Source organism: Erythrolamprus reginae, chromosome 2 (genome assembly GCF_031021105.1).
Source record: "Erythrolamprus reginae isolate rEryReg1 chromosome 2, rEryReg1.hap1, whole genome shotgun sequence".
Lineage (NCBI taxonomy): Eukaryota > Metazoa > Chordata > Lepidosauria > Squamata > Dipsadidae > Erythrolamprus > Erythrolamprus reginae.
The window spans coordinates 174,576,931-174,592,139 of record NC_091951.1 but is presented as its reverse complement, the minus strand read 5'-3'; the positions used below and the strand labels follow the sequence as shown (position 1 = coordinate 174,592,139).

At 45.1% G+C, this 15,209-nt stretch overlaps 1 protein-coding gene across 1 annotated transcript in view; it reads left to right on the top strand.

Annotated features, from left to right (window-relative positions):
• Positions 1-15,209, top strand: part of STXBP4 (syntaxin binding protein 4) — a 111,859-nt gene that overhangs the window by 3,976 nt on the left and 92,674 nt on the right. Inside the window, exons 2-6 of the mRNA XM_070740485.1 lie at positions 509-606; positions 11,462-11,535; positions 11,729-11,824; positions 12,945-13,014; positions 14,219-14,293. Coding sequence (XP_070596586.1) covers positions 563-606; positions 11,462-11,535; positions 11,729-11,824; positions 12,945-13,014; positions 14,219-14,293 — 359 coding nt within the window. The 5' untranslated portion in view covers positions 509-562. The remainder of the gene's footprint in view (positions 1-508; positions 607-11,461; positions 11,536-11,728; positions 11,825-12,944; positions 13,015-14,218; positions 14,294-15,209) is intronic.

Sequence of the window (15,209 nt, the reverse complement as noted above, 5' to 3'; positions counted from 1 at the left end):
GCGCCTGCTACAAAGAGAGTGAGCAAGAGGAGAGGGGAGCCCTTCAGCATAGGAAGGAAGAGGAAGCAGGTTGCAGCAGCAGCCTTTCGGTCAAAGGAGCGGGAGGTTCCCCCCTCTCGCCTGCCTGGGTTTCTCTCTCTGGCACAGTGTATGAGTGGCAGCCTCACGCCGGGTATATGGGAGGCATGTGCTCCTCCTTGCCGCCTCAGAGTCCCTCTTTTTTTTTTTAAGCCTTAAAGTTTTAGATTTTTTTGATTCACCTCACCTCACCTTCCTTCGGCAGCGACTGTCCTCCTCCTCTTCTTCCTCCTCCCCCCACCCAAATTCCAAACTTTTATTTTTTTTCCTAATGGGTTTACACACATTATTTGCTTTTACATTGATTCCTATGGGAAAAATTGCTTCTACTTACAAACTTTTCTACTTAAGAACCTGGTCACGGAACGAATTAAGTTCTTAAGTAGAGGTACCACTGTAATACCTAATGGTGTTCTCTTCTGCTTTACAGCAAATGGTCAGTTTCAGTTCTGAACCTGTTGGAATATTCCATTATTAATGACATATGTCGACAGAGATGGCATCCCCAGATTCAAATCACCCTGATATGTAAGTCATATATAATGTTTACACATCTTTATACCTATAATAAATTCAATATTTCTGATTTATATTATCAGAACAGTTCCTAATATATGTATATAAATGTTAGCATGATACATCTAGTTAATGCAGAATATAACAAAAGAAATGTGCTTTCATATGAGTTACACATTCATGCGTACATTGCTATGTTCTTACATGCTCAATTAATAAGTTTCCAGAGTGATCTATCTTTTATGATCATTGACAGTAAATAAAGTGAAATACCAATAAAAGAGAATATATGTAGTTCAGAGCTGAACTGTGGAGTCCTTGGTCCTCTGTGAAGCTTCAAAGGGATAAAATTTGCAAGGGAAGAAGAAAACAACATACAGTGATCCCTCGAGTTTCGCGATCTCGATGTTCGCTAAATGCTATATCGCGAGTTTTCAACCCGGAAGTAAACTCCACCATCTGCGCATGCGTGCCCTTCCACGCATGCGTAGATGGTGGAGTTTCCCCGCCGGGCAGAGGCTTCCCTGGGTCTTCCCCCTCTTGCCCCGGTAAGGCGCGAGCAACGGCGTGGGCGGGTGGGCGGCACACGCGCGGGGAAACCCCAGGGCCGCTTCTCAGCTGAGAAGCGGCCCCAGCAACAGCGCGGGGGGTGGGCAGCACGCCGCGCGCGCGGAGGAAACCCCAGGGCCGCTTCTCAGCTGAGAAGCGGCCCCAGCAACAGCGCGGGGGGCGGGCAGCACGCGCGCGCGCGCGGAGGAAACCCCAGGGCCGCTTCTCAGCTGAGAAGCGGCCCCAGCAACAGCGCGGGGGGCGGGCAGCACGCGCGCGCGCGGAGGAAACCCCAGGGCCGCTTCTCAGCTGAGAAGCGGCCCCAGCAACAGCGCGGGGGGCGGGCAGCACGCGCGCGCGCGGAGGAAACCCCAGGGCCGCTTCTCAGCTGAGAAGCGGCCCCAGCAACAGCGCGGGGGGCGGGCGGCACGCGCGCGGACAAGCAGCAGCAGCGAGGCGGCGGGGAAACCCAATCTTCGGCTCCTCGCTGCTGCTGTGGAAATAAAAACACCATCTGCGCATGCGCAGATGGTGTTTTTACTTCCGCACCGCTACTTCGCGACAAATCGATCATCGCGAGGGGTCCTGGAACGGAACCCTCGCGATGATCGAGGGATCACTGTAATATCCATCCTGGTAGAAGAATAGTGGAAAATTAGAAACACAACCCTGTTGAAAAACAGCCCACAGTAACCAAGTGCTCCATTACCAAAATAACAACCCAATCTTCCACAAGAGTAGCTATGCAGGAATTATTATTCAGAGGAGATAATGAAATGTTTAGCTAAGAGATGCTGCCTAGGAAACAGTCAGACAGAAACGGCAGGAACCCCCAGTAGCATAACAATCAGGAAGAAACATAGGAATGACCTGCTGTAACCATCTGCATACATGGTGGCTGTACCAATCACTATGTAGGACAGATAGGCAAAAGACTAGTAGAGCATATACATGAACATCAACCAGATGTAAGAAGACACAGAGAAACTGAGCATCTTAGACCAAGTGGTTCCTTAAATTGGGTTTTTTTAGATTATTTTTAATATTAGATTTGTTTACATTGTCTTTTTATACTGTTGTTAGCTGCCCCTAGTCTTCGGAGAGGGGCGGCATACAAATCAAGAAAGAAAGAAAGAAAGAAAGAAAGAAAGAAAGAAAGAAAGAAAGAAAGAAAGAAAGAAAGAAAGCCAAATCCAAAAATGCTAGATTTCTGGAAAGCTAACATTCAGACAAATCCAACCTTAGACAAATAGAAATAAAGCATATTTACACATTCAAAAGAGACAACAAAAAACTAAGAAGGCAACAAAAAGCACACATCCTCTCCAACAGCCAACAGCCACATAAACGACAATTAACACCAGAGAAACAAGCAGAAAACAATACCTTACTCAAGGAATTAACAAGGAGAAAACTTCGTTCCAATCAACGCTGGCAGGACAAGCTACTGCAAATAAACAGGGAGCAAAACCCACACCTACATTGGTGATGAAATGTCTGCAATCAAACAACCAAGCTCAGAGAACACCAAGGATTCCAAAATAAAATACACGTCTGTCATTTCACTTATTATTATCTTGTATCTGTGGAACCGCCACAGAGTATCTTGTATGGCTATGACTATTCTGAAATATTGCTGCATCCTTCTGTCAGTAAAGTTGATATTTTACTTGCAAAATGAATTAGAATTTTACACTTTGCCAGTATCAGAATGCTAACCACTTTCTCAGCATTATCTTATCCTTATTGCAGAGCTTTGAAAAAAATGGTAGATAAATAGGAAAGGTAGATTAGAAACCTAGACAATGTATCAAGAATCAAATCTAAAATCTTAGCTTGAAAAATTGGGAAGAAGAAATAGGTATGCTAAAGTAGATTAATCTAAACATTCTTGGTGATAAATATGAAGTTATAAAATTCATTGTTTTAATCTTTGTGCATGCACACATCTTCGAATCAGTATTTCATGGACATGTCCCAGCAATATTGTTGGCAAGATTTCAGAAATGATTTGCCCTTAATTACTTCCTAGACCTGGGAAAGAGTGCTTGGACTATTGCCCAGCTGACTTCATGCCTAAAACAGGATTTGAACTCACAATCTCCTAGTTTCTAGTTTGGTACATTAACCATTACACCAAAACTTTTAACCATTGACAGCTAAAAATTAAAATCTGGTGTGGTTGCAGTCTTTGAGGAACAGTTTTGAATGTACTCAGCAAGAATTTTGACTCGGAATCAATTCAGCCCATTAAGTATCTAGCCCAATGTTTCAATTTTCAGAAAAATTGAAGTTAAAGAAAACCAGATATACCTGGAAGGAAGACATAAGGGAATAAGCATTCTGTGTGACTTTCATTAATGCCTAGCATTGTCATTCAGAATGTAAGGAATTAGTTGGTAATTTGTCTATAGAAACCTATCAGAAAATAATCGCCTTGTGATGTCATTCTGAATTTATCCTGCTGTCTTCTCCTGTGCCACTATATACACATGATGGATAGGTACTGGGAAGTTTTAGATGCTTAAAAATTGGTGAGTAAGGAGTTCTATTTCATACATGTGCTGACACAATCTGATAGACATATTGTTTTAAACAGATAAAGGTAATTGAAGTTTTATGCCAAAAGGTTTATAAATAATGAATCCTAACCCAAACCAAATAAACTATAGTTTATTATAAAGCTTTTAGTGGAGTGAAAGATAAAAATAATATATTAAAATCCAGAGAAAATGCAAGTACCAATCGCTATACTGTACTTTAAAAAAATGCAGTTCTTACTTATAGAATTGCGACGAGAGACCTAATTTTTGCTGTCACATGTGAATTATCTCATGTGAGAAGATTAACTGGAGGGAGAGATAAACGGATGTTTTAGTAATTTAAAGTATGATGGAAGCAAGCATTTATACTTCTGCTGAATATGAAACCTTTCAGTGCTTTTTAGGATTGATTTATTTCATTTGCAACAGTTGTCTTTCCTCAGAGGATGAATGAAAACCAGAGAATAAGATCTATAAAGATATGCTACATGGTTAGATTTTAGATAGCTATTCCCAGCCATTGTCTAAAATCTTATATAAATAGAGGTATTTTCACCTCTGCAAAATGTAAATATTATTGCAGCTTATTCTGTAACAAGACAGAAAGATGATAGATAGGAGGCATTTTATTTCAATGGCTTTACTGCTTACTTTTATTTTATCTTTAAGAACCTTAAATATATATTTCAGCAAAAATTTACATATATACATACGTGTGTGTGTGTGTGTGTGTGTGTGTGTGTATAAATACACACACATACACATTCAATTCAATTCAATTTATTGGATTTACAGTGATCCCCCGCTTGTTGCGAGGGTTCCGTTCCAGGACCCCCCGCAATGAGCGGGTTTTCGCGAAGTAGCGCTGCAGAAGTAAAAACACCATCTGCGCATGTGCAGATGGTGTTTTTACTTCCGCAGCGCTAGCGAGGAGCCGAAGATTTGGGGCGGCGCGGGTGTTTTAAAACGTCGCCGCCGACATGGGGGGCTCGCTAGCACCCCCCTAACCCGGGTTGGGGGTTCGGGGGGGTGCTAACGAGCCCCCCATGTCAGCGGGGACGTTTTAAAACACCCGCGCCGCTTTCCAATGAGTCCCGAAGACAAACGTCAAACTTCCGCGTTTGTCTTCGGGACTCATTGGAAAGCGGCGCGGGTGTTTTAAAACGTCGGCGCCGACATGGGGGGCTCACTAGCACCCCCCTAACCCGGGTTGGGGGTTCGGGGGGGTACTAGCGAGCCCCCCATGTCGGCGCCGACGTTTTAAAACACCCGCGCACCTTCCCAACTGAGCCCTCAAGCCAAGCGCAGAAGTTCGCCCTGGCGCAGGCAACACGCGCTGCCATCTTCCGGGCCAGCCAGGCTCAGCGGATCAAGCCCGGCTCCTCTCGGCCCAGCATCCCGGGCCAAGCGGCTGCCTTCCGTCACTGAGCCTGGCTCGCCCGGAAGATCGTAGCGCGCGTTGGCTGCAGCGGCGGCGACATTGCTGCCGGCTTGGCTTCCCTCGCCGCTGCAGCCAACGCGCGCTACGATCTTCCGGGCGAGCCAGGCTCAGTGACGGAAGGCAGCCGCTTGGCCCGGGATGCTGGGCCGAGAGGAGCCGGGCTTGATCCGCTGAGCCTGGCTGGCCCGGAAGATGGCAGCGCGTGTTGCCTACGCCGGTGAGGGAAGCCAAGCCGGCCAGGCTCAGCGGATCAAGCCCGGCTCCTCTCGGCCCAGCATCCCGGGCCAAGCGGCTGCCTTCCGTCACTGAGCCTGGCTCGCCCGGAAGATCGTAGCGCACGTTGGCTGCGCTGGCGAGGGAAGCCAAGCCGGCAGCAACGTCGCCGCCGCTGCAGCCAACGCACGCTACGATCTTCCGGGCGAGCCAGGCTCAGTCACGGAAGGCAGCCGCTTGGCCCGGGATGCTGGGCCGAAAGGAGCCGGGCTTGAAGATCGCAGCGCGCGTTGGCTGCGGTGGCGAGGGCTTGCGATGGAGGGTGGAGGAAGCGGCCATGGGAGGGCGAGCTGCCTCAGGGAGGAGGATCGGGCGGGACCAGGTGGGGGCTGGAATTTCTCCAGGGCGAAGGGCGGGCGAGCGGCGAAGGGCGGGCGAGCGGGTGCTGGGGAGGGCTTCTCGCCCTCCCGCCAGCAAGAGGGGGAGCGAACGGCGTGGGCGGGCGAAGGGCGGGCGAGCGGCAGTGAGGAGTTTGCGTGGGCGGTGGGGAAACTCCTCGCTGATGCCAGCAAGAGGGGGAAGACCCAGGGAAGCCGCCCAGCAGCTGATCTGCCGGGCACCATCTACGCATGCGTGCCCATAAAAAAAAAAAGGCACGCATGCGCAGATGGTGTTTTGACTTCCGGGTTGAAAAATCGCAAATTACCCTGTTCGCAATGGTCGGGAACGCAATAACCGGGGGATCACTGTATATGCCGCCCCTCTCCGAAAACTCGGGGCGACTAACAACAGTCATGAACAATATACGTGAACAATATACAGTAAAAATCCAATACTAAAAACTAACTTAAAACCCCTTAATGTATAAAATCAGCATACGTACAAACATACCATACATACAGTTGTATCAGCCTAGGGGGAGAAGAAGTCTTAATTCCCCCATGCCTGGCGGCAGAGGTGGGTTTTGAGTAGCTTACGAAAGGCAAGGAGGGTAGGGGCAGTTCTAATCTCTGGGGGGAGTTGGTTCCAGAGGGCCGGAGCCGCCACAGAGAAGGCTCTTCTCCTGGGTCCCGCCAAGTGGCATTGTTTTGTTGACGGGACCCGGAGAAGACCCACTCTGTGGGACCTAACTGGCCGCTGGGATTCGTGCGGCAGAAGGCGGTCTCGGAGATATTCTGGTCCGATGCCATGAAGGGCTTTAAAGGTCATAACCAACACTTTGAATTGTGACCGGAAACTGATCGGCAACCAATGCAGACTGCGGAGTGTTGGTGTGACATGGGCATATTTAGGAAAGCCCATGATTGCTCTCGCAGCTGCATTCTGCACGATCTGAAGTTTCCGAACACTTTTCAAAGGTAGCCCCATGTAGAGAGCGTTACAGTAGTCGAACCTCAAGGTGATGAGGGCATGAGTGACTGTGAGCAGTGACTCCCGGTCCAAATAGGGTCGCAACTGATGCACCAGGCGAACCTGGGCGAACGCCCCCCTCGCCACAGCTGAAAGATGTTTCTCTAATGTGAGCTGTGGATCGAGGAGGACGCCCAAGTTGCGAACCCTCTCTGAGGGGGTCAATGTTTCTCCCCCCAGGGTAATGGACGGACAGATGGAATTGTCCTTGGGAGGCAAGACCCACAGCCACTCCGTCTTGTCTGGATTGAGTTTGAGTTTGTTGACACCCATCCAGGCCCCAACAGCCTCCAGGCACCGGCACATCACTTCCACTGCTTCGCTGACTGGACATGGGGTGGAGATGTATAACTGGGTATCATCGGCATATTGATGATACCTCACCCCATGCCCTTGGATGATCTCACCCAGCGGTTTCATGTAGATGTTAATTAGCAGGGGGGAGAGGACCGACCCCTGAGGCACCCCACAAGGGAGAAACCTAGAGGTCGACCTCTGACCCCCCACTAACACCGACTGCGACCGACTGGAGAGGTAGGAGGAGAACCACTGAAGGACAGTGCCCCTCACTCCCAACCCCTCCAGCCGGCGCAGAAGGATACCATGGTCGATGGTATCGAAAGCCGCTGAGAGGTCAAGAAGCACCAGGACAGAGGACAAGCCCCTGTCCCGGGCCCGCCAGAGATCATCCATCAACGCGACCAAAGCAGTTTCCGTGCTGTAGCCGGGCCTGAATCCAGACTGCTGAGGACCTAGATAATCGGCTTCTTCCAAGGACCGCTGGAGTTGGAGTGCCACCACCTTCTCAACAACCTTCCCCATAAAGGGAAGGTTGGAGACTGGACGGTAGTTATTGAGCACAGCTGGGTCCAGGGAAGGCTTCTTGAGGAGGGGGCTCACAAGTGCCTCCTTATAAAGGGCCGGAAAGGACCCCCTCCCCAAGGAGGCGTTGACAATCTCCTGGGCCCAGCTCCGTGTCACCTCTCGACTGGCCGAAACCAACCAAGAGGGACACGGATCCAGTGAACAGGTGGCGGAACTCACAGCTCCAATGGCCTTGTCCACTTCATCAGGTGTCACCAAGTCAAACTCCTCCCAGACAGATGGACAAAGACTTTTAGCCCCAGTCACCTCGACTGACTCGTTGTCAGTCGACTCTGTTTTACAATTGGAGTCGAGGTCCGCCCAGATCCGAGTGATTTTATCAGCGAAAAACGTGTTAAAGTCCTCGGCACTATTCTGTAAGGGCTCCCCAACTCCCCCCTGATTAAGAAGGGAGCGGGTTACCCTAAACAGAGCGGCCGGGCTGGATTCCGCTGATGCAATCAAGGCGGCATGATATGCACATCTTGCCGCCTTGAGCGCCACTTTGTAAGTCTTAACATGTGCTCTTACAAGTGTTCGATCGAATTCGGACTTACTCTTCCTCCATCGCTTCTCTAGACGTCTCTTCTGGCGCTTCAACTCCCGGAGCTCCTCGTTGAACCATGGAGCTCTACGGGGTCTAGCGCCACGGAGAGGTCGCAGCGGCGCAATTCGGTCAAGGGCCTCCGCTGCAGCCTTGTTCCAGGCCTCAGCCAGAGACTCTGCCGAACTGTGGACGAGTGTATCTGGAAGAACCCCAAGCGCCTTCTGAAAACCATCTGGATCCATCAGGCGTCTGGGGCAGAACATCTTAATTGGTTCCGCCTCCCTGCGGGGGAGGATTGGAGCCAGGAAGTCGAGCCGCAGTAGAAAATGGTCTGACCATGACAAAGGCAACACTTCTAAGCCCCTTAGTCTCAGAGCATTACTCAGTTGCTCAGAGAGGAATGCCATGTCGGGTGAGTGCCCCCCCTCATGAGTCGGACCCTACTTGGGTCAGGTCCATGGCTGCCATGGTGGCCATGAACTCCTGTGCCAGTCCAGAGGATTCGCCCAGTGACGGCAGGTTGAGGTCCCCCAAGACAATAAGTCTAGGGAACCCCACCGCCAGCCCGGCTACCTCCTCGAGCAGCACAGGCAGGGCTTGTGCCATGCAGCTGGGAGGCAGGTACGTGAGAAACAAGCCCACCTGAACCCCTAAGTCCAACTTCACCAGGAGGGACTCGCAACCCGCAATCTCCGGAGCAACGAGTCTACGCAGGCAAAGGCTCTCCCTGGCTATAATAGCCACTCCTCCCCCCCTTCCCCAGGGTCGAGGTTGGTGCCATATCTGAAACCCAGCTGGGCAAATTTCAGAGAGAGGAACTCCTCCCTCTGGGCCCAGCCAGGTTTCAGTTACACATGCCAGGTCGGCCTCTTCATCCAGGATCAGATCCCGGATGAGGAGAGCTTTATTTACCACCGACCTGGCATTGAGTAGCAGCAACCTGAGCCCAGGGCCAGACTTACACTCATCACCAGTATTCTGGGTTGAGCTCACGGAGCCGGAACAAGGGATCGTTATTAAGCAACGATCCCTCCTTCCCCTGGAACGGCTAGCTCCGTGGCTCCCGCCATATCTGCCTCTCCCCAGCAGCACTGAGATATCCTGAGACATACTGCTCAAAAAGATAAAGGGAACATTCAAAGAACACAATATAACTCCAAGTAAATCAAACTTCTGTGAAATCAAACTGTCCACTTAGGAAGCAAAATTGATTGACAATCAATTTTTAATTATATATACACAGAGAGAGAGAGAGAGAGAGAGATTAACAGTGAATCATTCCAGAAACAATTTGTTTATCTTAAGCTAACAAAAATTATCTGCAGGGGAAAGGGGCAAATCATAATTGATTCAAATGTAATCACAACACTCAGTAATGCAAGCTGCAGCTTATTTGCTATTTAGTAACTAAATTCATCATACATTATCACTTTACAACTGTAAACATTTCCGACAGAATAGGCTAAATGCTAAAATTCCCACTTCTGAAAAGCAATTTATTCCATTTGGAATATGAACCTATTTAGAACAATCCTGTATTAAATTATTGCTATTATTATTAATATTATTTAGCAGGAACCCTTTAGAACCACCTTCTAGTTTATTTATGGGAGGCTTTTACATACAGCAAATAAAATGATGCTAGGCAATAAATAGGTCATAACTGTACCATGTATTTGTATTCTTTCTCCACTTTTTCACTTTCACTCTTCATCCTGATTTCCTATTTTTACAAAAATCTGTGGTAACAGTCCAAGATGATTTACTTCTTCCTATCTTTCATCTTAAATCTGGGAGGTTATAGAAAAGACAGAAGTGACACCTGTGCACTACATAGCATTTTTACAGATCAGCGTGATGACAGGTAGCTTGACAGCATAGATCAGAAGTACACAAGAATGTCCTTTTACATTCATGGTACAACAGGCTGCCTATTTACCTGCTTTTTGTCACTAGAAGAGTGCTGCCAAGATGACAGTACCCTAAGGCAGTGTTTCCCAGCCTTGGCAACTTGAAGATATCTGGACTTCAACTCCCAGAATCCCCCAGCCAGCATTTGCTGGCTAGGGAATTCTGGGAGTTGAAGTCCAAATATCTTCAAGTTGCCAAGGTTGGGAAACACTGCCCTAAGCAAATGAGCACAAAGAATGTGGGGAAAAGTCCAGGGTAATATGATGATGATCTATTTTTTTTTATCCTGTTGCTTGTTTCAAACTGCATTGTACTGTATTCTTTTATTGTACAATATATGGCTTTTATTGTACAATATATGGGTTAATGACTGCCCTGTTTGGCAATTCTTTGAAGTTATAATGGTGCTGAAAAAATAAGTTTTACACATACAAATGCATCCTTGTAATCACATGATCAAGACTCAAGACAGTTTGCAACCAGCAAGCACTTATGATATTTGCAGCAAGCCAATGGTCATATAGTCGCCATTCGTGCATTTTACAGCTGGCTTCTGAGAGGCAGAGTCAATAGAGAAGCTGGCAGTAAAATTGCATGTCACAGTCACATGGTTTCCTACTTAATGACCACAAGTGATTCACTTTATGACCCTGGCGGGGGTAACATTACATGTCTAGTCTGGCCATCTGATGTTTTGCTTAACAATCAAGTTGCCAGTTCCAATTGTGATTCTTAAGTGAGAACTATCTATATCTGTGGTGGTGAACTTATGGCACATGTGCCAGAGGTGACACGCAGAACCATCTATCTGGGCACACAAGCCATTGCCTGTTGCTCTTCCTGGATCCGGCCAGCTGGTCTCCATGCCCACGGGAGCTCCGGTAACCAGAAAAGCAGCGTACATGAGCAAACTGGTAGTAATGGGATTTAAAACCCACTACTGGCACACATGCTCATGCACTCCCATTTTGGCACTCGGTGCTGAAAAGTTTCACCAACAGTGATCGATATTGTGAACTGTCCAGAGTCATCTGGAGTAAGAGTTCACCTACATAAAATCAAATCAAACTGTATAAATTGTTTTCCTGAACTCAGCATCAGGAAGTTCTCAAAAGAATGAAAAAAGCACTGTAGGAATTGAACCTAATTTTATAAACAGTGTTTTATGTTAGCACACACTGTCTAAATAAAAATGAAACATCACCTAAATTGTGGAAGGAAACAAATGAGGTCAATCACTTAATCATAACTATTTCTAAAGTTATCTGTTTGTTTGTTTTTTACCATGGCACCAATATACAGTAATAGGATCCATATTTAATTTTTTTAAAAATGATTTTTTTATAAGTTGCAACCACTCTGAAATTAACCTTCTCTTCTGTTTCAAAGGACCTTTGTAGACCCACATGGAACTCATCGAACTATACACCATGTTTCATTTTCAGACTGCCAAAATGGATTAGGTAACCAGATTACATATTAAATTTACTCTAATAAAGTTGGATTGCCATACTGTTTTAGACAGGTGGTCCACTCCGATGTAGACAGGATTTATAATGTATGCAGTTATTTAGCAATTACCATGATATGTTTATCACAGCGGGGAAAGTAAGAAAACAACCTACTTACAGCTTGCTTGTTTTAATTGCTCAACAGGCATTAAAATTATTGGAGGCTGTCAAGAACAATCTAAAGAAGAGCATGGAATTTTCATAAAGGAGATATTAGCCGAGAGGACTGCTGCTACAGATAGTAAATAATTCTTTGTGATCTTCACTGGTGGCAATGCTGTTTTTTTATTTTTAAAAAAACCTGTAATAATCCATATATTGATTTTTTTTAATTAAAAGATCCACACCCAGGCCATCATCTCTTTCCTTCTCCTCCTTCGTTCTGTTCTAGATATCCCCACCTTTTAGAGCAGATTACACAGGAAAGGCTGGGGTCACCACATCTATAGTTCTACTCCTGAAAATAATTTTATCATTTTCGAGGGCGGGAGAGAAAGCCTTGGATTTCATCCATTATATTCAAGTGTGATAATTTTAGACACACTACATACCTGATTTAATCAGGTTTGCAACTTTTTCCTGGGCCATGCACACAATAAACTATGTTGATGGATGGATTATCATGTTGTGAAAAAAAGATAACCAGCCAGCAGATTAGAAGAAGTTGCTTTTAGCTCCAGGTAGCCCTGGAGTGCGTTGGCGTGAAATTAAGTTTTTCTATCAGCCGTATTGACCAAATAGAGGGGAAAAACTTCTCTATGCCCATCTTCTCTGTCCCTGTTTTAATTCCCATGATATGAACAAAGAACAAGAAACATAGAATGAGTAGCCTCCCCCTGCCATCTTTTGGGGCTCCAAAACATGTTGGATTGCCATAAATATTTATCAGTGGGGAATAAATAACTTAAGTCATAGAAAAGCAGTTATTAATATTTAGTTCACTAATTCAGGGCAATAACATGGGATCAAGGTATTACAATAAATATATCAGATAGTAAGGTTCATATGATAGTTAAATTGCCCCCAACTGCAGTGTTCTTTTATATTAGAAAGGCATCATATAAAACAGTAAAATAAGTAAAACATTTAAAATGACATAAAAGATACATGAAAGATTGCCTTAAATCATTACTATGAAGTCCTATATAAAGATATAAATAAAATAAATGTAGTCATTCAACAGTCAGCAAGAAAGTAGCTAAATACCAATCTTGTAGCTGTGTCATATTGCTGAAAGTATATCAGAAGTAATCCTGGTGTTGGCTTATTTGAGTTTGTATGTGTAAAGTTTTCTAAATAAACTCTTTATTTTCTTGATGTAGTTGATTTGTGTAATTAACTATCATGTTTTTCTTTTCAAGATCAATTATGCATTGGAGATCTGATTTTAGAAGTTAATGGCCAAAAATTATGTGGTATCACTAATGAAAGGTAAATTCTAACATTTAATTATAAATATGAACTGGAATGGCTAACATTTGCATTTGCCTTTTAGTATTTTAGATCAGATTAGGTGCAGATATAGAAAGAAAAATCAGTTGCCCCCAGTTGCTTCTTTAACATCTTCATGTATAAGATGCCATACAATAGAATAAAGTGTCACTGGTCTGTTTCATGTCACTTCAAGACAAAAAAAGGAAGCCATCTTCACAATATCCACTTCCATGAAGAATTATTGCAAAAAGGACACTTAGGAGAATCTTACTCTTAAGTTTGGGCAAAAGGTTCCTTCACTTGTGCTTTAGCAAGTCTGGCTGTCTACAGAGGTGGTGGTATTCATCAGGTTCTGATTGTTTCTGGCAAAATTGGTAGCAGAAATTTTGAATAGTTCGGTGAACTGGCAAATACCACCTCTGACTGGCCCCCATATATTTGCTGCCTCCTGAGTCCCAGCTGGGTTTTTTTTTGTTGACCTGCACAGGAGAACAGAGCTGGAAAACAGGTTAGTGGGGTGGAGTGGCAATGTAAATTTTGCAGTATCCTTTCCCTAGGAGTGGGGGTGGGGAATGGGGTTTTTGCAGTATCCTTTCCCTCGAGAGGGGATGGAATGGAGATTTTGCAGTATCCTTCCCCTAGAGTGGAGAGGGAATGGGGATTTTGCAGTATCCTCCCCTTGCCACGCCCACCAAGCCCTGGTGCTCATTTTCCTCGTCGCCAGATGTTGGATCCTTACTGGATGAAGGACTACACGCACGTGTTGGGTAACAGTACACTTTATTACAACAAGTAACGGTTACAGAATAAGCAAAGGACAACATGGCCGTGCCCGGCAGCTATATATATGCCGGGCTGCCAACCAATCACCTTATAGCATTTTCCCGCCCAAGGAATATGGGGCGGGTACAATGCCTAACTGTCCTCTGGACACAACATCCTCCCCTTGCCACGCCCACCAAGCCATGCCCACAGAACCAGTAGTAAAAAAATTTGAATCCTACCACTGGCTGGGATTTTTAATCTCTATAATTATGAATCATGGCCTTGTTATGTCAACATTTAATAATTTTTAAAAAAATGAAAATGTAATCAATTCAACTCATAGAAAACAATCAGATGAAATGAATTACGGTGATGCTTTGGTAGCGTCTCAGTTTAGAATATCAGTATATTTAACTCTTCATTTTTAACTTTACAGAGCTGTTGATATGTTACAGATGGCATCAACAACCAATCACATGACTTTGCTTATTGCCCGAGATGAAGATGCAAGGTAAGAAATGTTAAATTTCCCCAAGTCCTAGAAAATTATATTAGACTCCAGACTGAGTGTAGAGCTTATCATTTCCCCATTATAACCACTTACCTTCTTTTTTGCCTCCTCTTTATTTAATCTCTTTCATTAGAGCTTCTTTAATAGTGTGGGAACTTCCCTCAGATCACTGCGAAAAGTAAAATTTTCAAGTTTTTCTGCAGGTAAAGGAAGAAAAAAAAATCCACAATCCCTATCCTCTTTGAAAAAATCTGGAATGAAAAATAAATATGGCACCTGTTCCCACTTTAATAAATCATCTCTGATAAAATCAATAGAGAGATGAAACCAAATATGAATTATACATGTCTGGTGATGATTCCTGCAATCTCTTTTTTGAAAAGTGAAGTCGGAAACTTTGTTTTCTTCATTTTAGATTTGTGGACTTGTAGTCTAATTGCAGCAGATTCACTGTTGCGGTTATCTATATGAAAACTCTATAAATAGTGTCCTCATAGAGGATTATTTTCCAATCTGGTCTGGTGCTTATGAGATGTGCTTAGACTATCACTACTGGTATTACCACTTAGCTATCTAAGGATTCTGAGAGTTGTAGGTGCATTATCTCTGAAGAACATTGCAAAGTTGGAGAAAATTGCTGCTAAAGAATCGTGCTTTCACGTCATTTATCTAAATTTGATTTCCCTTCTCAGAATTGCAGTTCTGCTTGGGTGGATGTGTAGATGTAGTTCCATTTAGCCAGCTAGCTAACTCGCTTCTTTCTTTCTTTCTTTCTTTCTTTCTTTCTTTCTTTCTTTCTTTCTTTCTTTCTTCCTTCCTTCCTTCTCTCCCTCTTTCTTTCTTTCTTTCTTTCCTTCTTCCTTCCTTCCTTCCTTCCTTCTTTCTTCCTTCCTTCTCTCCCTCTTTCTTTATTTCC